This window comes from Euleptes europaea, chromosome 1 (genome assembly GCF_029931775.1).
Source record: "Euleptes europaea isolate rEulEur1 chromosome 1, rEulEur1.hap1, whole genome shotgun sequence".
In the NCBI taxonomy this organism is placed as follows: Eukaryota; Metazoa; Chordata; class Lepidosauria; order Squamata; family Sphaerodactylidae; genus Euleptes; species Euleptes europaea.
The window spans coordinates 79,990,764-80,014,986 of NC_079312.1; the positions used below are offsets into that span (position 1 = coordinate 79,990,764).

Sequence of the window (24,223 nt, forward strand, 5' to 3'; positions counted from 1 at the left end):
GAGTACAGTTGCTGTCCGGCCCAAAGCTCATGTGCCATTTTCCCCCCTCTACAGAGGTTTTTCACTCCTGTTTAGAGCCTATTGCAGGTACTGTGGTGATGGTAACCATAAAAAAATCCCCTGAGTTCTGGCCTTCCATAACAACAATACCATATGATGCTACTTCCATGTGCTTCCTTCTGCCAGTGTGAAAACACAGAACCACATCTTTTAAGAGTGAGGTAACATTTCAAGGTTTATTGGTGTAGGAGTAGAAGTTAATGTAAACAAGTTTATCTGCATTTATCCTTTTCATGTAATCTAGAGGAACCTAGAGTTTTGTAGGGCTGTGATTCACCAGCACAAATACACTTCCTGTAGACTGGGATTAAGTTACAATGGAGACTGGGGTAGGGGAGAGAGTTGCTGAGAGGTTTTGGGGGGGGAGGTTGCAACAGGAGTCCTGACTGCTGTGATTCTCCTGTCCTGACAGAAGGGGACAAAAAACAAAACAGGAAAGCACTAGAAGTACTGCTTAAAGGTAACAGTAAAGTTAGTTTCATATAAGGACAAGATCCCTATATATATGGCTGGCTGAAGGTTTAGAAGTATTCCTTTCTCCAGGGGACAAAATGGGATGTTGAACCAGGACCAACTTCTTCTCTAGTGGAGGTTTAGGAAACCGTGCAGGTTCATGCCTTCAACCCAAATGGGGTAGCTGCCTGGTAGCACAGTCAGACTGTGCAATGTTTCTCTGTTTTCAGATCAAAGCATATATGGATGCTACAGGAACAATTTTATTCCTGAGTTGGGTAACTGAGATCAGAGTGTTCAGCTAGATTGGCACAAAGGCTGTATCAGTTCACTCTCTCCCTGCATCATATACTAGCCAAGTCAGTATTTTCCCATTACTCCTAGAGCAGCCCTTCATACAGGTTCACCCTAGCAAATGCAAGCCCATACAGGTTCACCCTAGCAAATGCAAGCCCAGCTACAGTTGATTCAAACTTCAAAAGCAACAGGCAAGCAAGCATGCACTGAAGTGTAGATGGTAACCATTTGGGGGAACTGACTTGAAGCTGGTGCCAGGATTAACACCGGCTATAAAAAGGCCTCGGGTCAATTTGGTCACAGACCCAGTTACTCTAACAAGCTTAGCCTGGCAGGAAATACCAGTCAATTAAGGATGCCTTATGTCCCAATGAGAGATAGCAGCTGTGATACCCCATGCTTAGGTGGTCTGAGAGCCCCCATGAATGCAATCAAGGTCTTAAGGAGAATGCTGGTTTTTGCTCTGTCAGTTCACCAGCCCAGACCATTGTACATGTTCTTGTGGGATGCCGATGAAACCCCCATTCTCAGACATTTCCCCCTGGCTAGTTTGAGCAGTCTTGTTGGGGCAAGATCAATCCCCAACTTTGAAAGAAGATACAAAAGTTGGTGTGTTCTAGCCCTTTGATAGGCAAAGAAAGGGAAGCTGCCCTATGACAAGGCACACACACTGCTTTTACCTTGAGATGTGGTAGCAGGGACTGTAAGATACAGTGGGAGTGTGATATTTGGATTTTTTTAAAGGAATGGACTCAACATGGGCCACTGCCACCAAGTGTCTTCAGGACTGGTGTTGTCCTCATGTCCCTTTGTTTCTGTTTTTATTTCCTACCTTGTGTCCGTGGAGAGATTGGCAGTGGGGCTCACTTATGGAAAACAAAACTTTAGGAAATGTCTAGAAGAGGTTAACTGGAAAACATACAACCTGTCTGCTCCTTAGCTGTACATATGAAATATTTCAAGTAGCTGCTGCAAGAAGTAAAGTCCTGGATGTCCACCTGGCTTGAATATCTTGGCAATGTCCAAGAATTTTCAAATCTGTGCAAGAAGTTTGATCAGCAGATTCTTCAGGTGGAGGACGCTGTTTGCCGTGTCCAGGCCTGCATAAGTAGCACTTGTAGGTAGGAGAAAGAATTCCCTCTCGTTATTCAAGGGATGCAAGGCCAACTCCTTGTGTAATTCAGCTACACTCAGTGCCTCTTTTTTGTCCTAGAATGGGTAGAGATTGTATCTGAATAATAACAGCATAAGAAGAGGACTACTGAATCAATCCAGTGAGCCACCTAGTCCAGCATTCTGTTTCACACAGTGGCCAACAAACAGAATACTGACCACCAAGGCTTTTTCCTTTAAGTGAACCATAAATTGCCATTGACAGGGATTGGCATGAAAACAAAGTATGGGAAACAATTACATCAACCGCTAACACCAGTAAAATGACCCATAAAAGCTAAACCTTGGATATTACTAGTCCCATTAGTACACACAATCTCCATACAGGAGACTAAAGGAGTCCAGACTAGATGAGCCAGATTTCTAGATGTTCAGAGGTGATAGTTGCAAAGAAACATACCTGTTTGTTGGCCAACACAATTAGAGGCAACTGAGTATCCTCAGCTAGCAGACTGTGCAGCTCCTGCCGGGCAGTAGGAAGGCGTGGAACATCTGCAGCATCCACAACAAACACCAAAATGTGGGCTTTGCTCAGGTACTGATTCCAGTAGGAACGTAAGTTCTGGCTGCCACCAACTGGGGAACAAACAAAATTTGAAGTCAACTCACACAAGTATTGCTTTTCTGAGAGGAGGAATAGACAGTAAACCCAGTTCATAGCTGTTGCTTGTGGATGTAGCCCCAACTACATTTAATAATATGTCATGTTATGGGAGCATGTTTTGGTCAGCTGAGGAGGGGAGCAGAATTAATGTGGGAATAATTCTCTTAAACGCTCGCACATTCTAGTGAGGTAGCTGTTATAGTCTGCACAGCAGAACAAACCAAACCTGTGGCTGCTTTATGGCATGAAGACTTGAGCTATTATATATGCGTTAAAGTGTGAGTCTTTAAAAACATTGTCTTAAATCAGTTGTGGCATCTGAAGAGTTTCCAGCTACACAGCTGCACAAGCCAACACCCGCCCACCCAAACACACACAGAGAGGGTGTGTGTAATCATTTTAGATTATGTGCTGTTCCCCAAGAGTTTATGGTAGGTCTTACCTTCCAGAAGGTCCACCTGGAGCCCACTATCCTGAAGTTGCACAGAATTGAAGCCCTGAGTGGGGGATATGCGCCTTTTGGCTTCTGTACTGGAGACATAGTGGAGAATGCTGCTCTTTCCAGCACCATCCAAGCCTAGAACCAAAACCTGATATTCACAGGAGTGTGCCTGCAAAGAGAGGAAGCGATTAGGGTTAGTCTGAGCAATGGCGTGGCATCTCATTAGTGGTTATCAGCTGAGATGGGGAGATTTGACCTCACATTCATATTTCACTATATTGTTGGGAGGGAATTATGAGCATTGCATTTTTCTTACCTGTTACTGGTAAGAAGCATCTTAATGTGAGGTAAATGCTTCCCCCCCCTATTACACACCATGAAAAATTCTACATTACTTCAGTACTAGGAAACTTCTATTCAAACACTTCACTTATAGCCTGCCTTACTCAAGGTGCATTCAAAACATGAAAAAATTAATCAGACAGCGTAAGGTATCCATCAAACAATGCAATAAGTCTAGGATTACAGAATTAGAAAACTGCAGATAGAAAACTATCCAAAACATGGCATTCTGTAAACAGTAAAGAAAGTGATTTGCATAGGTAGAAGACAGTGCAGTAAAAGCAAGATGAGTCAAAAAACACTGCAATATACTACAAGCTCCTTTTAAAAAGAAAAAAGAAAAAACATGCCCAAGAAAATCAAGAGGCACCTTGAAAGGTTCATCACCGTCACTGCCTGACCTATTTACCCGGAAGAGCAGTTGAAAATCTTCTCTATTAAAACTCTTGAGGTTTTCAAAATACATTATTCAGGAGCAGTCATGAGCTCCCATTGTAACCCTAGTTCACTGGAAAAATCAGGATGGGGAAGCTCTTAAAGGGAAACTCCCTTGACTCTGGATACAGAGGCTTCAGTTCCAAAAGAATATTTCACAAATGCAAGACTGGACTATCAGTTTGGCAGTTGGGGCCTTTGTCCTAGTAGCCTTGGATAAATCATTGTCTTTCCATTTTACCTTACAGGGTTGCTTTCTCTAAAAACAAACTGGAATGCCACATGCACCACCCTGAACAGCTCTGGTCAGCATGCTTGCATGCATCCATTGAGGGATGTAGCACAATTGGTACTGGCAAAAGGCCAAGCGATTTTTGGGGAAACTGAGCATGGGATGCACAGGCAGCCTCAATGTATCATGCCACAGTGAACAAAATGAATCAAAACTGTTTTTGGATATCTATGAGATAGGAAAAACATACCGGCTAAGCCTTATACATTATGTATTTTTCCCAGGTACATTCCTGGATCAGGTCACAGATGTGTTCTTGGAGGTCCATTCTTCCCAGGCATGCAGGACCTTTGGACTGAATGTGGGGAGAAGGGACTTGGACCTTCCCTCCTATGCCATTTCCCCAACCTGAAATAACCCTGGGGAGCCATTATTTGCCTAGCTGCAAGCTGCAGATATACTGATATGGTTACATATCAGTTTCTCCAAGGAAGCAGATAGTTGTTCTCTGGGGCTATTTCATGTCTGGAAAAAAGGGTTGAGCGAAGGTCTAATCCCCCCCCCCCCATGCTCCCTTCACACCTGGGAAACATGGAGTTCTCACATTTCTGTGACCTTATACAGGAATGTAGCTGGAAAAAAGTAACATGTGGCCCCAAGAGATTAGCAAAAAAATTGTTGGTAGTGAACTGTTACGGTATGCAGTATCCTCTTTCAAATTTTCCCCTCTGTGTACCAATGCAGCTATCTGCAATTTTATATATTTTGGGAAACATCACATTTAACCTTCCAGGAAAGAGATTATCTTTGCTTCGAAGGGTTACATACATAAATGGTTGCATCCACCCACTAGGCACGCTATTCCAACTTTGTTATTGTAAGGGCTCTCTCTTTCCCCCTTGCTACTTAATCATTGCGGTCCCCTGTAATGATTAATTACAGGAATCACCTGTTTTTACTGCATTATTTATTTTATATTTGGTAATCCACTTTCAGTATTGTTCATAATATACTTTACCTAAAGTTTGCTGTTTGCATTGTTCTCTAATTCTGTAATCCTAGTTCTATTTCATTGTTCATTGGTTGTTTTATGCTGTTTGATTGTACTGTTTTATATTCTGTAATGTGCCTTGAGTCTCAGCAAGATAGATGGACTATAAAGTAAACAATAAAGAAATTTTGCCTTGCAAGGGAGTTGCATGTTCCAGATTGGACTGGGAGGGCTCCACTGAACTGCTGGAATTTATATTTTCAGAGGACTCCGGTGTTTTGTTTTTTAATCCCAGCAGTCTCTGGTGCAATTTGAAATCCAAGTTGTACCTCTCACCATGTAATCCAGTTAAATTTGCAACATCCTAGTCTCCATTTTAAGGAAATTTAAGAACTAGCAAACAGACTTGCGGCTTCTCCATAATGCCTTAAACATGTTTAGCTCTATTCCCCCTGCTTTGTTTTTGTGTTTAACATCTAGCGTGACAAAGAGTTTGGAGGAACTTCAAATCTTGTGCTCACTATTTTTTTGTTGATATTTTGGTCAGTCCTAATAGACAGGCAGGATGTTACTGTTGCGATGAGGAAAGGATGACTCAGAAACAGAAGGTAACTGCAATTGTCTGGTAGTAATTATAATAAAAGCCATTCAACTTGAAGCTCAAGCTGTTTTGTTTGCCAGTGTGAGCCCATTCCTCCGCTTATGCTGAGCTCTAAAATTCCTCCCAGTTTGGAACACTCTTGTCATAAGCAACTAGCTACAACGAGAGGAGCTGTAGCCATATTTCCAGTTGTGGGGAAATTTAAAAGCCTAGTCAGCTTCTTAATTGTCTTCCTGTAGCTGTGTAAAATGGAAACAAAGCTGGCAACACAGTATATACATCAGACTGAATGACGGCTCAGCATAGTTCTCTTCTTTGATCCAACTTCAAGGGCCCATTTGTAAAGCCAGAAGAATTAATTAGTTAACAGTTCCTGGGTGGTACCACTGCAGGTGGGGAGGAAGATGAATGTTTGTAAAATAAACTAGCACATCAGGAAGTAGGGTTAAGGGAGAAAAGACCTAACTTTCTCCTAAGCTAGGCAGTACTTCACAGCGTTTGCCCATTTTGCACTTTCGTTTTCCTTTTAAGCTGGAACCGGGAACAAAGGATTGGGCTTTGTTGAAGGAAAGCTCTGAGGGAGGAGAAAAATAGATTTTTTTCTGTTTAGAAAGTAGACTAGAAATGAGCCTTTGGGAGGTAAACGAAAGAAGTTGGGGTCTGACGCTTTGCCTTTTGCTTGTTTTGAGGCCTTGGTCACGTCACTTGTTTCCATCTTCCTCAGTGCTCCCTTTATGCTGCTTAAAGCTTTCAAGAAGTTTACGAGCAGGGCATGAGACCAACACTGTTTTCCTGTTGCACAGCAATAGCATCTGGTATGCAGTGATGCACTGCCTCTGAACGCAGACAAGAGCAAGAGTCCAGTAGCACCTTAAAGACTAACAAAATTACTGGCAGGGTATGAGCTTTCTTAAGAAATGAGGTATGGCTCACGAAAGCTCACACCCTGACAGAAATTTTGTTAGTCTTCAAGGCGCCACTGGACTCTTGCTCTTTTCTACTGCTAGGGACAGACTAGCACGGCTACTCATCGTGAGCTGAACACAGAGTTTCCATTTTGTTATCATGACTTTCATGAATGGAGCTGAGGCAGAGCCAGTAAACAGAGCTTCATGGGGATGGAGCCACCAGAAGGTACGCTGAGGTTGGCATGGCAGGGTAGCCCCTCCCTTTTCGTAGGCACTAGTTGTCTATTTATTTACTTCATTTATGCCCTACCTTTCTCCCCAGTGGGGAACCAAGGTGGCTCATATCATTCTCCTCTCCATTCTCGTTCACCATTTTATCTCCACAACAGGTAGATTAGGCAGAAAGAGTGTGTGGCAGGCCCAAATTCACCCAGCAAGCTTCCTTGGCAGAGTAGGTATTCAAATATGGCTCTCCCAGATCCTCGTCTGACGTTCTAACTACTACATCACACTGGCTGTCCTCATGTATGCTGGACGTGGAACTGCCCCCAAAGGCTTGATTTGGATGATCACATCAATTGGCTCTAAGGTTGGAAGCACAGGCATAAAACGGAGTTTGTAACCCTGCCATCCATCAGAGAATTAGTATCTCCCCCCTTTCAGGAACAACTGTCTTGAAGAAGGCACAGCCCATATAGAGTGCACGTGAAGGAGTACTCATGAACACATGAAGCGGCCTTATACTGAATCAGACCCTTGGTCCATCAAAGTCAGTATTGTCTACTCAGACCAGCAGCGGCTCTCCAGGGTCTCAGGCAGAGGTCTTTCCCATCACCTCCTTGCCTAGTCCCTTTAACTGGAGATGCCGGTGATTGAGCCTGAGACCTTCTGCATGCCAAGCAGATGCTCTACTACTGAGCCACAGCCCCTCCCCTAGCCACCCTCATTCTGCAGAATATTACAAGGAAAGAAAACACAAACCATACAGTGCACTTTGTATGGGAATACTAATGGGCCTGGATCTGAGGCCCACAGCCCAACAAAGGGCAGGTATATTCTTGTCCTATCCCAGCACTGACACAAAGGTACCAACGCTAAGTCTGGCCTCAAATAGAATTTACCCGAAAGTACCGTTTACCGACTTGTTTCCAGCTGAACCTTGACATTTGTGATTTGTTTTTGTTTGTTTAAAAAAACGAAGCGCACCTCTGAGCGTGTGCAGAATGCCCTGGGCTAGTCGCAGCCGCACCCAACCAACCCAGCGCCGAGCCCTTTAAAAGGCCGGATTGGCCACTGTAGGCGTCGAGCAGGTCTGCCGGTAGAGGGCGCTCCCGTCCCCCCATTACCTGGTCCCCAGGAGGGGCGCTGCGCCCGAGCTCCAGCGCCAGCTGCCGCTCCCAGCGCCCCCGCCAGCCGACGCTGCTGTCGTTGACGTCTCGGAAGTAAACTTTCCAGGCGATGAAAAGGAGCGACCCCAAGGCGGCCACCGCTGCTCCCAGGGCCAGGCGGAGGTGCCTGAGGGCGCTGGTGGGAGCCATGCTAGAAGCGGGCACGGCAGGAGCACCCCGACCCGCACGCGCCGGGCAGGTTTTGCCGCCTTGCAGGCTCCTGCTCGCCGGCCCGCCCAGGAACAAGCGCGACGGTCCACCCCGGCCGCCGGCCGGTAAACCTGAAGAGCCGGAGAATTCCCCCGCCTCGGGCAGCAGCGGGAAACTGGAGGGACAGAGCCGGGCTGACGTCACTCGTGATCTTAAAGGAGACACGCTCGCTCCGGCCAGACCAGGTTGACTTCTCCCAGGGCCACAAACAAAGCCACATAAAAACCCCTTCGTCCCACCCCTCTCCCCCGGCCGTCAAAATATTATCAGGTCTAGCGAGAGGATGGGATCCTTAAACATTCCAAGAATAGTCAAAAAGGGCAAGAGTCCAGTAGCACCTTAAAGACTAACAAAAATATTTTCTGGTAGGGTATGAGCTTTCGTGAGCCACAGCTCACTTCTTCAGATACAGATTTTTGTTAGTCTTTAAGGTGCTACTGGACTCTGGCCCTTTTTGACTACTGCAAACAGACTAACACGGCTACTCACTGTGAATTATTCCAAGAATATTCGCTGTTCTAGTAGTATTATTCCTGCCCATACACCTATCATACCTCTTTGTATATAACATCTGTTGTACAGAGTCAGAGATTGTAATTTTAGAAAATCTCTCTCTCTCTCTCTCTCTCTCTCTCTCTCTCTCTCACACACACACACACACACACACACACACACACACACACACACACACAATGACATTTAATTTAGTCCCTGTCTCCACATCCCTCCGAACTGCCTAGGGTTGCCAACCTCCATAAATTCCATCTATCCTGGAATTTACCTGACAATACCTAATCTAGATGTTGCACCCTAGCCTTTAAAGTACCTAACCAAGCTTTGATTTAGGAGTCGCTATCCCTTGACTCATACAGGAAGACAATATCTGGGGCTTTTATATTCAAATTGCTTTCCCAAAGAATAGGCATTAAGGGAGCAAGCTTAGGTGGGTCTACTCAGAAGTGCCATAATTCACAATGGGTAGCCGTGTTAGTCTGTAGTAGAAAAGAGCAAGAGTCCAGTAGCACCTTAAAGACTAACAAAAATATTTTCTGGCAGGGTATGAGCTTTCGTGAGCCACAGCTCACTTCTTCAGATACTCTCAGAAGTGCCATGTTATTCAGTGTGGTTTACTCCTAGGAGTGTCTTTGGGATTTCAGTCATCATCCAACTGCTTTCTGACTCTGGATGTGTGGTGTGAATCTATTCTAAACCTAAATACAATTACTTGGAAGTAAGTCTCACTTATTTAAATTGTTATGTCTTTATGGTTGTAGCCTCTGTATCTGCACAACTTCTATAGATTAACGCAGTTATATCACCAGGTGCTGGATAATTCCTTGTTTTTGGAGCAAGCGATAAAAACATTTATCCAGTCTTTGGCATTTAGCTTGAGGATATCAAAATGACCAGGCTATATCTGCTGTGAATATTATTGAAGAATTGCTTAATCTGGTGTGGTGTAATGTTTAGAGCATTGGACTGCAACCTGGGACAACTAAATTCAAATCTCTGCTTTGCCATAGGAGCTCACTAGGTGACACTGGGCCAACCATAATTTCTCAGTCTAACCTACCTCACAGGTTTGTTCTTATGAGGATAAGGTGGAAAAGTGGAGAACAATGCAATAAACTGCTTTGGGTCCCCGCAAGGAGGAAAAGTGGGATATAAATAATGAAAAATGACTAAATTTTCCTTACACATAAACTTTAAGGGAATGATCAAAATCAAGAGACCATTTTATAAAGAAAAAGGCTATGGAGTCTGTCATAGTCTTAAGAAATGTCCAGGTTGCAAATGAATGAATCCAGCACATAAAATACTATTCCCTAGGAGTGTCTTTAACAGCACATTCCTGAGAAGCACTGGCAGCCCGCACCAAAGGCCTTTGGAGACCGGCGAAAGCCTATGCTGGCACAAGGGCCCACAGCACCAGTGTGTGGGTGGCACATGCCGGCATTTGTGGCCCCAGCGCCGGCGTGCAGGGCCAGATGCCGGTCGCTGCCATGGCAGCGCCGGGCCCAAACGGCGACGAAGCCTGCTGACAGCGTCTGGATGCTGGCAAAGGCTGCGTCGTCGTCCCAGGTGGCATTCCCAGGGCATCCTGGCTTCCCAGGAGGTGTTCCCAGGGTGTTACTGTGCCGGCCAGGGGGAGGGGCCACCATTAGGCAACCTCCTGAGCCAATACGGCTCAGGAACGCCCCCTTCCCCCCCCCCCCCCGCCAGTTGCACGGCTTTTTGGAGGTTTCGGCCGGGTTGAAACCTCCTTAGTAGGCAGCACTGCTGCATTGCCTCCTCAGCCTGGCGCAGGCATTCTGATTAGGAATGCACTGTAAGAGTTCTTTTTCCTTAAGAAAATAGAGTTTCCCCCCCCCCCTTGACTATATCCTGCCTACGGATCTGAAGACGTTTCAGCCAAAGGCAACATGGCAGTCACTTGGCTGAATAGGAGACACTTGATCTGAGCCATCCCACTCATCCATGCAGTGACCAGGAGATCAGCATATATCTGTGCAGCCTCATCAAATGCACCCTGTGAAATGGTGCTGGCCACCCCACATCATTAAAGATAAAAATACTCACATGGTGGTGTATTCACATCTATTACACACAGAATGAAAGAAAGTAAGGCAGCCCAGGTGCACTCTCAGTGACATCAACTCTGCTGGAATATTTTTTTCCTGACTTTCCATCCTAGAATACTAGTTACTGGCCATAAAGATAACATTGCGATGGTTCCTATAGCAATCTACTCAAGTAGTACCCTTTTATTATTAGCTTCCTTTATAAATAGCAAAAACAAACAACAACACCCCCAAATACTGTCAGGGAAACAAATTTTATAAGATGATCAAAATGTGCTGTAGATGGGCAGAGGGCATTATGAACTTCTTAAAGCACAAAAATAACAAGGATTTACTATTACAGGATATCAGAATTTTTCATGGCTTCATAGGAACAAGTCAAAATCTCCCTAAAATAGCAAGACATTTAATATTTTTAAACATTGAATTGTACTAGATTTCATTAATTTCATACTGCAAACTATTTTTCATGATCTGGGTGCTCCAGATGCTCCAGATGCTCTTTAACATTAGGTTCCTCTTTTGGGGCAGATCTGGAGACCGTCACAAGGGGACATTTATAATAATGAATATTGTTGTTTTCACCACAATGAGCCATCACACAATAATGACTGGTTGATGATATTTTGTAATTTCTTAAAAATCATTTATTTTAATTGTGTGCATTTAAATAAGCAATTATTTGAATAAGTAACTGTGCATATTGTATACTGATAACAATTACCAACTTAGCACCAGATGAACCTCCAGTATGAAAAAATGTGACAAGCATTGTAAACAATATTCAATATACCATTAACAATTGTGTAAAATACAGAAAAATAAACAGCATAATTATAGAAATATAAGAAACATCAAAAATATAAGGGACATCAAAAATTATAAAAATATAAGGAACATCAACAATTATAGAAATATAAGGAACATCAAAAACAGCATAATTATAGAAATATAAGGAACATCAAAAACTATGGGTTGCCAGCCAAAGTCTTGTTTTGAGTAGATCATCATATCACTTCTTTGTATTCATTGGCCTTTTATGGATGGGAGGTTTTGCCTTGGATTTGCCGCTATCTAGATGCACATTTTCCCCATCCAAATTGTCAAAACTCTACACAGGAGGCTTATTGTTGAGTTTTGAGAATATGGATGGGGGAAATGTGCATCTAAAGAGTGGCAAATCCAAGGCAAAACCTCCCATGCATAAATGTCCAATTTTAAAACAGCCAATTCAAAACAAGGAGCAACCCTCCCCCCTTGCACCCCTGTGGAATGAGATGCACAATAACATCAACCTTGATTATCCTACCATCTCCAAGTGTATTCCCTCTGGGTTGTCAACTCCAGGTTGGGAAACTCCTGGATATTTTGGGGGCAGAGCCTGAGGAGGATGGTGTTTGAGGAGGTGAGGAGTTTAACAAGTTATAATGCCACAGAATCCACCTTCCAAAATAGCAATTTTCTCCAGGAGAACTGATCTCTGTAATCTGGAGTTCGGTTATACTTCTGGGAGATCTCCAGGCGGAGATCCACCTGGAAGATGATAAGAAGGCAAAAAAATAGCACTGGAGCTCCAAGTGAAAAATGTTCTTAGAGTTTATGCACATAAATATTTCTAAACACCTAATGCAACATGTGAAGTCATACACCAAACAATGTGAGATTGTATAGTTAGATAGTTAGGTTGTTTATAACATTTGACACAGACAAAACATAGGACAGGCAGCAGGAGAACTTGTAGAACAATGCTATACAACTGCATTAAATCCATATCAAACAGGTAAATCCTTCCAGGTCAATATCACTGCAGGTGAGTCCTCCTGAAAACTTGCTGTTCGAAGTAATATTCGTTGGCTAGCAAAACCTTGCAAAAGTAGGCGAAGAACGGTATCGGTTACCTGGAAGATGGCAACTCTACCCTCTGTGCTTCATGAGAGTACACACAAATGCTTGTTTGCAAGATTAAGGTTCCCAATGCTTCATCATCAAACCGCTTCTTCAGCAGCAACGACGGTTTTGCCAAAAATAAAAAGAAGTTTGTGGCATTTTAAAGAGGAATAGATTTGTTGGCAAAGATTGCAGCTAGCCACGTAGGTCCAACCCAAAATCCAAAAGGGAATACAAGGGTTTTGCTTTTGGATTTAACCCATTTATTCTAGCATATACTTTGCTCAACTATCAGTCAGCAACTCAGCTGGTGTCACAGACTTTTTGTTTCTGCTTCAACTGTTCGAATATGCAAGGCTGTCATATTAGCTGTGGCAGGCAGAGTTAGATGTAGGGGATCTAACTGTCAACCTGGGCTGATGTCATGGCCTGGAAAGCCCCTAGGCCTGATTACACTGGCCAGAACCAGCTGAGGCCAGAGGCTGAGGTGATGTGTTGCACCTGTAGGGTGACTCAGCCTGAACTACTAATTGATGCCTGGTGGTGGCATTATGTAAATAAGTGTTAGACTCCATGCGTCTGTGTCGGGGGATATGGTGGATAGAGTGTGTATTTAGCACTGCGTTTCTATAAGCTCTAGTGGTCTGTCCTGGACGTTGGCACAATCCGCCAGCTCTCGCGTCTTCAAGCACATTTACTCGGCTACCCAACTGGAATTTGTAACAATTACACAAAGTGGCACAAGCTACAGAACAGAACCCTATTATTTCATTTGGCGGAAGCCTTTGAAACTAGTATTCCAATTTGAAACAGCAGACTGGTAAACTATGGAACGCGTGGGAGGTTTTGCCTTGGATTTGCCGCTCTCTAAATGCACATGTTCCCCAGCTCAGAGAGGGGCCGTGGCTCAGTGGTAGAGCATCTGCTTGGCATGCAGAAGGTCCCAGGTTCAATCCCCGGCATCTCCAGTTAAAGGGACTGGGCAAGTAGGTGATGTTAAAGACCGCTGCCTGAGACCCTGGGTAGCCGCTGCTGGTCAGAGTAGACAATACTGACTTTGGTGGACCAAAGGTCTGACTCAGTATAAGGCAGCTTCATGGGTTCAAAAACTCTCAAAACTCAGCAGTAAGCCCCCATGCAGAAATTGGGAATTCAGATGGGGGAAATGTGCCTCTAGAGAGCAGCAAATCCAAGGCAGAACCTCCCGTGCGTTTAACTGTCGCTTAAGCCCCGCCCCCTCCGCCCCTCAAACTCTGCACCGAACCTCTCGCGAGATCAAGAGTCGCCTTTCAGTTAGCGTCGTCACCAAGCGAGGCGGTGCTGGGAGGGGAGGGCGCGGCCTGGTTTCCCCGCTGCTTTCCGGCTCGGCTTTTGCGCCATGGCGCCTTCGAGCCAGGCTGCCCCGCGCCTGCTTGCGGGAGGGCTGCTTCGCCTCCTCCTCCTCTCCTTCGACTCGTGGCCTAAGCAGGCCTGTTAGTACGGGGGGTGGGGGGGAGGAAGGAAGGAAGCCCAGTGCGGGGGCTGCTGGCGGCCCGAGGAAAAGGTACTCGAGAAGAAGCCGGCGGAGACGCCACCGCGGCCTTGTTGTTGACGGCGGAGAGAGGGGCGGGGTTGCCGGGTCGCTTCACCATCCCGGCCGGCGCCGCCTTCGGGAGCGCGCGGGGGGGGGGTGCGCGCATATGCAGGGCAGACGGTGGGGAAGGGTGTAGGGGCGGAGGTCTCGTTCAATGCAGGCTGGTGGTTTCATGGCTATTGTGGAAGTCTCTCCCCACCCCCCTACCTTTGGCCATTTATGCACGGGAGGTTTTGCTGCCTCGCATTCGCCGCTCTTTAGATGCACATTCCCCCCATCCAAATCCACCAAACTCAACAAGAAGCCCCCCTGCAGAGTTTTGAAAACTCGGAGGGGGGAAATCTGCATCTTCAGAGTGGCGAATGCGAGGCAGCAAAACCTCCCGTGCATAAATGGCTTTTGACTGGGAGGGGCGTAGATTCTTAAAATAGCAGCCCTGAGAGTGCTGGATATTCCAAACAAAAGGATAAATGTTTACAAAGACAATGTCTCCGCTTGGGCTTTGGACCGAAGATACGGTTGGTGGTGACAATTTGTAGCCGCCTCCTCTGGCTCTCGCCGCACGAAATTCTCCCTTTCGCTCCCTCTTCTTCGGCCCCAGCGATGTTGCATCTGTTGTCGGCGCTTGCCTCTGTTTGTCTGTTGCGCTGTGCCTTCCCCGCATTGCTCCTGGCAACGGGAATGGATGTTGATGGTGGATTGAAACCTCGGTTTCTGCACCTGAGCTTCCCGGCTGAACGAAAGCAAAACGGCCTTTACTGCTGCTGTGCTATCGGTTGCTGAGAGGCGGTATCCCCTGCATCTTGGCATCCTCCCTGCTTCTTTCCCTTCGGGGACTGGGGAAGAAGACACCCACTAGCTTTCTGGATCTCGTAAGCAGCAATGGTTGAGCTCTAGAGGATTTGTTAACATCTAAATGAGGTCAGGTGGGGAAGACATTTTGTGGCACTCCCATGCCCTTGTCACAGATACAAGCTCCATTTATGTTTGGTACTTTTAGTTAAATGCAAAGTAGACAGCATGCTAATATGAAGGGTGGTTGCTGTTTAGATGTGCTTTTTCTGCAGTCGAGTTAATAAGAACTTTGATGAATAAGCATTATTATGTAAAGGGCTTAGCCTTGGGCAACAGTGTGTGATGTGTGGAATGACAGATAGTAAATTATGGTATGACATTTTGTTTCTAGTGGTCTCCCCCATCTGGTTGAAATGCCTACCTTTCCTGATATGATTGGATACATAGTTGAATACATTTCTCAAAAGAAGCAATTGCCTTGGATTTTGGAGAACATTAATGCATGTTTAAAATTCTTGGTGGTTGATTGATTCAAGACCAAAGCAGTATTACTGAATTCTTTATTTTGTTTTAAAGAACTTCAGGGAACTGTGAATTCAGGTTTTAATGCAGCTTTACTGGTTGCTCAGACGTTGCCTTTACATGTGGGCATGAAACAATTTTATGCTTTTGTGACCCTGTGTCATCACTGGAGTACTAATATACTAACTTGTAACATGTAGAGCATTCATTTTTATAGGTATTTGCTCATCTAGCCAAATGTCAGTTTCTTTGGTATAATCAGCGTGGTCCATAGGTTGGGACCACTTAATATGTTATAAAGCTCTTTCAGGAAGGCATTTCAGGGTTGTACATTACTTCCTCCACATCTCCATGTAGGACATTTTTAAACAGCTGAAGTGTCCTTTAGAATACTATTACTGAATGAATGAGTGATGGCCTTGTGCTGCAATTGTGGACTGTCTTGCTCCTTCGGTTTAGTAAAGAATGTCTTCTAAATTTTTGTCAGTGGTGTCTGCATGGAAGTTCGTGGAGATGCTTTGCTAGTTTCAGCCTCAGCAGCAGACTGGTCCTTTTTTGACATCTCTCTCTCATATCTTGTGGTAAGATACTATAGCTTTTTAAATCATAAAATACATTACATCAGATGCATTTCTAGTGAGCTAGGGCACACTTGATTTTTAATTGGTGTTTGACTTTAATCTTCAATCTGAAAGCTATCATTACTTTCTTAAAAAGGAATAGATCTTGTAGCTGCCTTAGGTACTGTTATTTTTTTGGTACAGAGGCAGGATCTTTTTCTCTAGTGTAATTTTTGTAGATGAAAATGCCCTCTGTTTTTAGGTAACAGGATCCCTGTTTTGGATTTCGATATAGTGAGAGACGTGGAGTTCCAGTCATGGCTTCAAGACGAACAGATGTTCCTGGTAAAATTAATTCTCTGAGCAAATGTGAATTCTTTGATGAAGGCAATTGCAATATGTGTAAATAGGCATATGTATTAAAACTTACCAAGAGTGACTGTAGGATTTGTAGACTACCAAGCTGCATGCAAGCATTTATAGAGTTCAAGCACCTGCTTCAAAGAGGCTAGTAATTTTTAAGTATAGGATTTTGTTAGTGAACTAGCATATCATCTTAGCAGCTGCAATTTTTATATTTAATAAGGTATACTAATGATTCACTACTGTTCACTAATAATGATGAATAACCTACTAAAATGAGGTTGTACTCTCATCAGAAGAAATCTTCTAGCCTGAACTTTAACTCCTAGAAGAATGATTCCCACATGAGTTATAGAATTATCTATTATATTATTTTCTAGTCTCATGTGGGAGTGCCCTCTGCCATCACCTGGCTTTAACTGGCCATTGAGTGTATTTGTTGAAAACCTCTTTTATCAAGAGGTGTATATGTATGTGTGTGTGTGAATATATATATGGTTATTGGCTGTTACTATTTTGAGGAGACTAGGATGGTCTATTATGGTGGAAAGGGGTGTGAAATACCAGTGTTCTAAAGCAGAGGTGCGCTTCAAGTATCAAGCATTTTCCTGTCTTGTTTCCCCCCCCAAATGTGTATCCTTGATACTAGTATCTTTCTGTTACTGTGAATGGAAATCTGATTGTTACCTCCTAATGCCAAGTACCTTACGTGAGTAAGTTCTAGCAAAACCATTAGGATGTGTACATGACATGAGGGGTCAGAGCTAGACTAATCTAATAGACAGTTGTGTCATACAATATTTGTATGAGTTTTGCTTTGGGAAGTATCCAGCTCTGGTAGCCACCATAGCTCTATTATAATTGTGATGGGTTTCTTGGTGTGATGTTGGTTTTCCTGATTGATTAAGAATTAGTTGCTTTAAAATTTTAAATGTCAAAACCTTGCAATGATGGTCCTGAAAGATCCTCAGGATAACTGTTGCTTGAACAGTTACTACATGGAAAGCATCGTACCATAGAGATTTCTGAATTGGCCTTGTATTGAAATCTCTATAAGATTACTTATCTCATAAGATAAGTAAGTGCTTACATAAGTGAGGGCATATAAGAAGTGCTTACATGATCTGTACTAATTTGTGAACAGCCAAAGTGTAGCCCTCTGTGAAATCTTCCATCTCTGTTCTTAGCTATTGAGCATGGCTCTGAAGGGCTTCTAGGAAAGATGTCCCAGCCAATTGGAATACACCGTCGGGCATTTAGTTATGATGATGCCCTGGAGGATACAACACCAATGACCCCTCCCCCTTCAAACATGTGCACCAGTATCCTGTGGAAACAGCCAGTCATCCCAGACCGAAAATATGAAGAGCTTTCCAAGGTATGCAGTCTTTAGAAGAAACACATAGGTGATGTAAGGTGTCAGATTGCAGTTGCATTATCCCACAAGAGAGAGGACAGACAAGTTGTGTAACCAGTCCCCTGTAATTAGGCATGTTGGAGAGTATCAAAGTCTAGTATTTTGATACATCTGTTTTGTATGAGAAAACCTTGCTTTTATTTTTAAATGTCAATTCATTTGACCAAACATCCAACTTTGTTGAAGTGTCACAGTGCAAAGAATGGAAGTGCTTCATCTGAGAGCTGATATGATCCCTGGCCTAAGTAAAATTGGTGAAGAAAATCATGCAAAGCCTTCACATATTGGTGAAATCTTGGCTAGAAAATACTGAAAGTCTCAGATAGCTGAGTTCAAATTCCCTACCTCATAGTGATGTTGTGATGGTAAAAGTGTGAAGGGAAAGTTCTATATGTTGCCCTGAACTCATTGGAGAAAGGAAGGAATAAAGCTATATAGGATAGATATGCAAGTTAATAAATTTTAACATAATATTTATTTTGCAAAATGTATTTTTTATAGAAGTTGAAGGTCTGTGGAGGGGCAATCAAATTGTGCTTGTCATTCTGATTTGTGGTTCTGTTAGGAAGAAGTCTGAAAGCCACAGTTGTCTTGGCTGGCCCTGGCTAGTATTTGGATGGGAGACCTCCAAGGAATACCAGGGTTGCGACGCAGAGGCAGGCAATGGCAAATCTCCTCCAACCATCTCTTCTTGCCTTGAAAACCCCACTGGGTTGCCACAAGTCACTGTGATTTGAAAGCAAAAAAAAAAGTAGATTTGCTTTTTATGGAAACTAGGAGCAATAGCTTCCTCTTCTTTTTCTAAGATTAGTTACATGCTGGCTGCTATGCCAGTAATTATACAAATGTCATAGGAGGGAGAGCGAAGAAATACCATTCTTACGAAGAACTGTGTTCAGTCTTTCTGTGCCCTTTGGTTATTGTTCAGGAAAAGTCCCAAGTTTTATTCCCTTAAGGCCCAGGATGAGCTTTGGGTGCTCCTGATGTGACTTTTTTCTTTCTCCTCAACTTGTACCTGGCTTCTCTGCACAGGTTGAGGAAGGGGAAACTAGCATGCATCTATCTACTAACACCCCCTCAACTTCCACTGAGACTGTGAACAAGGTTACAGTGGTGAAGGCCAAGGCTACCCACATCATCATGAATTCTCTCATGACAAGTAAGAGTTCTTGTATCCTTCTAGTAGGCAAGTTAACCTGGACGTGTAGTTGGCAGTTTAGAGCATTGCCCAATGCTATGTGGTTGGCTTTGCAGGTCTTTTCTGGAATGGCTGATGGAGCTGTACACATGGAAGGGGACTACATTTGTGACTAGATGAACTAATGATAAAAGACAAGCTTTTAAAATTCTAAACAAAAAAAGTCCTTGCCTTTAGATTTCAGTCATGACTAGCAGTTTATGCTAGAATGTGAATTAGCAGTGGAAGAGATGAAAATCATCACTTCATGTGTGCTGTAGTGCTTAATTATATCTTAGTGGCAGTGTTTGGGAGATGTATTTCCAACTTGTTCCACTTGTTAGTAAACTTGTGTATTGGCATCTGTTAAATTTTATAGGAAAAAATAATACTCATCTATCTGCTGAATTAATCATGACTTGAAACACAAGCTTTTTTCAAGCTGTATTAATTGAAAATAGCAGTCTTCCTCCTGCTGAGAGGCTGGTACCTGGGATATAGGTTTAGCCTCATGGTATATATTTGACTCAGCACTACTTAGGTCTAATGGTTTCAACAGCTGACTTCTTTTCACCATGCTGAGTCAGTTTGCTTTGGAAGCCTCTAGTGTGAAATGTTTGTAGCATTCAGTGAAGTTTCTAGAATGAGCTTGACTGGCCCTTGTTAGCAGGTCATCTAGCGCACATAGCAATACTGAGGTCCGGTTCAGGTTTGTTCTTCTAATTGAGTCTCCAAACCTATGTGATCATGCTAATTTCAAACTAACAATCTTAATAACATGGCATATCTGTTGGGCTAATTTACTAGCATGATTAGTTAAGCCAGGGGTGGGGAACGTCAGGCTCGGGGGCCGTATAAGGCCCGCGAAATCATTTGGTCTGGCCCTTCATGGATCCTGGCAGATCTTTAGCTCAGAAGGATGCTGCCCTGCCTGAATCTCTTGGCCCCAGCTGGGGACAGCAGAGCTCAAAAGCGAGTCGCTCTATGTGGCAGACACTCGGAGCCGCCTCCAGTCGTGCCTCTTGGCTAAACGTCTGACCAAATACAGCAGGCTAATTTTAAGTTGATAATTTTGTGTGGCCCGCGAACAATGTTATAAATATCCAAATGGCCCTTGGCAGAAAAAAGGTTCCCCACCCCTGAGTTAAGCAATGAAACATTTTTTCTTTAGGTTAAGATATATCTGGAAAAACATTTTATTGCTACAAGATTATATATATTTGTATATCTGAATTTTTCATTTTAGGAGTATAAGATTATTGCTTTATAGTGTGTAGGATTGTGTACTGTTTAGGTTAATCTCATTACAACTATTGAACAGAATTAGGGGCACACTGTTTCTGTTCTAAATAGCTAAAGTTGACAATGGAACAGTTTTACGTGCTGGCATTCAGAGGGTGTTCCTCCTAAAATTGTAGTTCCTCTATTTTCATCTATGTAATTTGGCACATAAACAAATACTATTTGAGAAGTTGACTTAGCAATGATGAAATTAGACTGATGAAAGCCTCCAGGATGTCCTGATTATCATTTATTGTAGATGGGGTGCATGGTTTACAGACTAATTTACAGAGGATGTTTGACATAGCCCCTTAGAAATCTGTCAGGCAGCATTGTTTTGTGGCTTGTGTGAATGTATCATGTTGTCCATTCTAGAACAAACTCAGGAGAGCATTCAGCGCTTTGAGCAGCAGGCAGGGCTGAGAGATGCCGGATACACTCCCCACAAGGGCCTCACTGCAGAGGAGACAAAATACCATCGTGTGGCTGAGTCACTCCATGTAAGGTGTTTTAGTCCCACTGTGCTGTAGTTCAGGTGGAGGTGGTCTATTACGACTTTACAGAAATTAGATGTGGACTGGTGGGATGTTTACTGGTGGGTGTTACTGATGGTCTGATTAGTTTGTGTTTTCTATTTAAGACTGAGTTACCTTATTTAAGAGTACATATCAATGCATGTCAATAGCTTTTGCAGTTAGCTCTGGAATCTAATATAAGCCAAATAAGAACACATTTAATTCTTCATTCAGTACCATTGAGGCATTGGCAATGATGCTCATGATGGAAATACCTATTTCCATAGCACAAAAATCCACCTTTTTGAGATAAGAGCATAGAATTAGCTACTGTGGGTTTTATGTTCCTGACCAGTAAGGCTCATACTAAGATCAAGATTCAAATTAAGTTGAGTAATTGAAGTTCGTGTACTTAGAATGATGGTGTATGTTTGAATGTTGTATTTCTTCAAGCAGAAAGGAACTCCCTATTCTATAAGGCTGGAATAGCTTTAGATGATTGCATTGTCTGAAGTGATGACTTTAATTTTTCGTGCAAGCTTTTTAACATGCTACACAATGCTTTCACTTTTCGTGCAAGCTTTTTAACATGCTACACAATGCTTTCACTGCACTAAACTAATGTAAGAGGGAGATTTAACTTTCAGGTTGCTGGGTGTTCGCTCACTAGCATCAAAAAGCTTCCAACTTGCATGTCTTTACCCTTTCTAACAGAATCTAAAGATGCAAAGCGGAGAAATAGCAAAAGAAGAGAAACAGGCCTCTTCTGCTCAGTCCACTCCAAGCAGCACTCCACATTCCTCTCCCAAGCGCACATACAGGTACATTTCCCACAGGCTAGGTCTCTCTTCCCAGAAGGAAAGACAAGGCCACTTAAAAGTTGTGTCTAAATGACTAGGAGTCCTAACTTTTTAATGTGTCTTTTCAGATCAGAAATCTGTTCAGCTGTCCTAAGTTTGGCTTTCAGTGGTGCCACAGTTTTTTGCAAGTGGATTTTGTGTACAGTGGCTTGCATATGATTCTGTTGGACTTATCTGCTGTTGACTTAGAGTTGTTCCACCGAGATTGGATGATTGTGGTTGTCCATTGCTGCTTTGAACTTCTTTCAGCTGTTCGTAATTAATTATTTCACTACAGGAGCTGGTTTAGTCAGGGAACCTCCACTTCCATCTCTGGTCCAGATCTTGTCTCCATGGATTCCAGCGGTGGTGACAGCGATAAAGCCCCCTCTGAAAAATGGAGCCTTTTTGGACCTCGAGCTCTCCAGAAATCCACTACCGACCCAGGTATAGGAAGTGCTGGAAGATGATGGCTTTAATGTACTTCTCTTTCACAAAGCCCCAAGATAATAAGAGGGAAGTTAAATTCCAGAGTTAAGCTGTGGCTGAAGCATTCACCTGTAATTTCTGACTTAGGAAGTGTTCCAGTAAAATTAGAAGACTGCAGATGGGACAGGACAAAATTATGAAAAGTTTTGAGAGATGAGAGTTTATAATAAACATGAACTGGAATAGTGCAGGGTAATGAATAATGCATTGAAAAATTAGAAAATGCAACTTGGGCCAAGTATAGGCACTACCCACCTTTGCCCTTGGTAGTGCTTCTATAGTAATGTCCGTGTTAACTTTTACTTCTGTGGTGAATGTGTGCAGTTTGAGTCAGATTTAATTATAACTGTCTTCTCAGTTTTGCCTGCTAATCATAAGTCATGATGAGAAATGTCTGTTCCACACTTTTGAAATAAAAGAAAAATACTTTACCTGCTTTTTCTGGTTAGGAAGATTATAGCAAATGTTAGTCAATCTTTTAACTATCTTTAATGCTAGTTCCCAAAAATTTCTGCTGTCTCTTCCACTGACAATTAGATAATATAAAACTATTGTAGATTTAAATGCAGATATCACAGCAACAGCGATACTTGGGTTGCAGCTCCCGATAGCTTTCTCAGGTGAATATGTTGAAACATATTTTGTTGACAAGCGGAATTGCAACTTTTGATAGCTACTAGAACAGTTAGTGCTGAGAGCTTGTAAAATGTTGGTTGCCTTAAAGTGTCTTGTTAGTGCTTAGGCAGTAGTACATGTACACGTTAAACCTGTCTGGTGATTTATCAACCCTTGTATATTCTTCCCTCAGGGGGCTTTACCATCCAGGCCTACAAGGGTGCCCCGAAACCTACTCCAATGGAGTTAATGCGTGCTCAGGCCACCAGGATGGCAGAGGACTCGGCAACGTTCAAGCCTCCCAAGATGGACATTCCAACTACTGAAGAAAAGAGACGTTCCCCACGTTCTCATAACATCAGACCACGAGACATGAATGTGCTTACTCCCACTGGGTTCTAGCAACATCTCCACATAGAGGCAGGATAATGTTCTAAATACTTAATAATGGTCCAAGGCTGTTTTTCTACGTTCCATCCTCATGAGTTTTGACATCTCTTTCCTAGCTCCAAGTTGCACATGGTCATGAAAAAGGTGTGGGCAACCTAATGTCTTTTTGAATTGCTTGCGTTTTTTTTCCTTCCCAAAGGTCCCTTATATTCAACACAAGCACATCACAACCATCCTCTCTCTGAAGTTCTGACATACAGGCCTATGCTTCTTTATACATCTAAGTCTTATAAAGGGAAACCAACAGCTTACTGGAGTTCTTTCAACATGAATGCCTAGGATGCTGTGTCTAGCTGTTGTGTAGGCATGTTTATCCATGCCTGGGTACCAGAGGACAATATGCAGTTTTTCTAGTCTAAATATTTCTACTTTGAACCTTAGGAGGACGTCTAGCATTAACTGAAATTTAGTGATCAGTCAAGAATTCAGTAGTCTCCTCCAATATGAAGACTCATTGCTAATCTCTTCACTTTTAAGAGGTCCCTGACTAAAGTCATTATTTGTTAAAGGGATAAAGTTTCAGCATAAAAAGACTTCTAGGACTATTGTGTGAAATGTATAATAGTGTTTGGAACATACTCTGCTCTTCATCTCGGGTAGGTCAGCGCTATTACAGAACTGAAGCTCCAGTGTGTATTGGGCAGAGTTCCATTCATTCTGGAGAAGAATCATTCCTTTGCTTTCTTAACAAAAAGAGCATCATTGCTATGGCCATTACCATCAGGGAACCCTAATGGCATTTTGTGGGAAAAGCACATGAAATGATATTATAGTTCTTGGGAAATGGAAACTGGTCATTCTTATTCATGCTTCATTAGCAGACGTTGGGATCCAGTGAAGCTAATCTTGTTCGATAGCAGGTCAGTGAACATTCCCAGTAACTGGGTGCAAATGCTTATTTTCATGGACTTCAATTGTTGGGCATATTCTGAGCTGTCGAGAACAGTAGAATGTTTGCTATAGTCTGTCCATGCTCAGGGGCAATGAATTGTTACTTGTTTTCTTGGTCTAAATTCTGAGCC

The 24,223-nt window shown here is 43.2% G+C and overlaps 2 protein-coding genes across 2 annotated transcripts; one reads left to right on the top strand and one right to left on the bottom strand.

Annotated features, from left to right (window-relative positions):
- Positions 1-1,788: 1,788 nt before the first annotated feature.
- Positions 1,789-8,076, bottom strand: ARL10 (ADP ribosylation factor like GTPase 10). Its single transcript, XM_056865973.1, has 4 exons — positions 7,885-8,076; positions 3,030-3,198; positions 2,384-2,559; positions 1,789-2,019 (listed from the first exon to the last, which is right to left on the bottom strand). The coding sequence occupies exons 1-4, from the start codon at positions 8,074-8,076 to the stop codon at positions 1,843-1,845; spliced, it is 714 nt and encodes a 237-aa protein (XP_056721951.1). The 3' UTR covers positions 1,789-1,842.
- Positions 8,077-15,971: 7,895 nt separating this feature from the next.
- On the top strand, positions 15,972-23,193 carry KIAA1191 (KIAA1191 ortholog). Its single transcript, XM_056856785.1, has 8 exons — positions 15,972-16,076; positions 16,318-16,400; positions 17,606-17,796; positions 18,868-18,994; positions 20,669-20,793; positions 21,523-21,629; positions 21,946-22,094; positions 22,945-23,193. The coding sequence occupies exons 2-8, from the start codon at positions 16,373-16,375 to the stop codon at positions 23,151-23,153; spliced, it is 936 nt and encodes a 311-aa protein (XP_056712763.1). The 5' UTR covers positions 15,972-16,076; positions 16,318-16,372; the 3' UTR covers positions 23,154-23,193.
- The last annotated feature ends 1,030 nt before the right edge of the window (positions 23,194-24,223 follow it).

Coding starts and splice junctions, on each gene's coding strand:
- ARL10 (XM_056865973.1), bottom strand. CDS start 8,076: ATGGCTCCCACCAGCGCCCTCAGGCACCTCCGCCTGGCCCTGGGAGCA. Junction 3,199..7,884: donor GCGCCCCTCCTGGGGACCAG/GTAATGGGGGGA, acceptor CTCTCTTTGCAG/GCACACTCCTGTGAATATCA. Junction 2,560..3,029: donor CCAGGTGGACCTTCTGGAAG/GTAAGACCTACC, acceptor TTTGTTCCCCAG/TTGGTGGCAGCCAGAACTTA.
- KIAA1191 (XM_056856785.1), top strand. CDS start 16,373: ATGGCTTCAAGACGAACAGATGTTCCTG. Junction 21,630..21,945: donor TCTCCCAAGCGCACATACAG/GTACATTTCCCA, acceptor ATTTCACTACAG/GAGCTGGTTTAGTCAGGGAA. Junction 22,095..22,944: donor GAAATCCACTACCGACCCAG/GTATAGGAAGTG, acceptor TTCTTCCCTCAG/GGGGCTTTACCATCCAGGCC.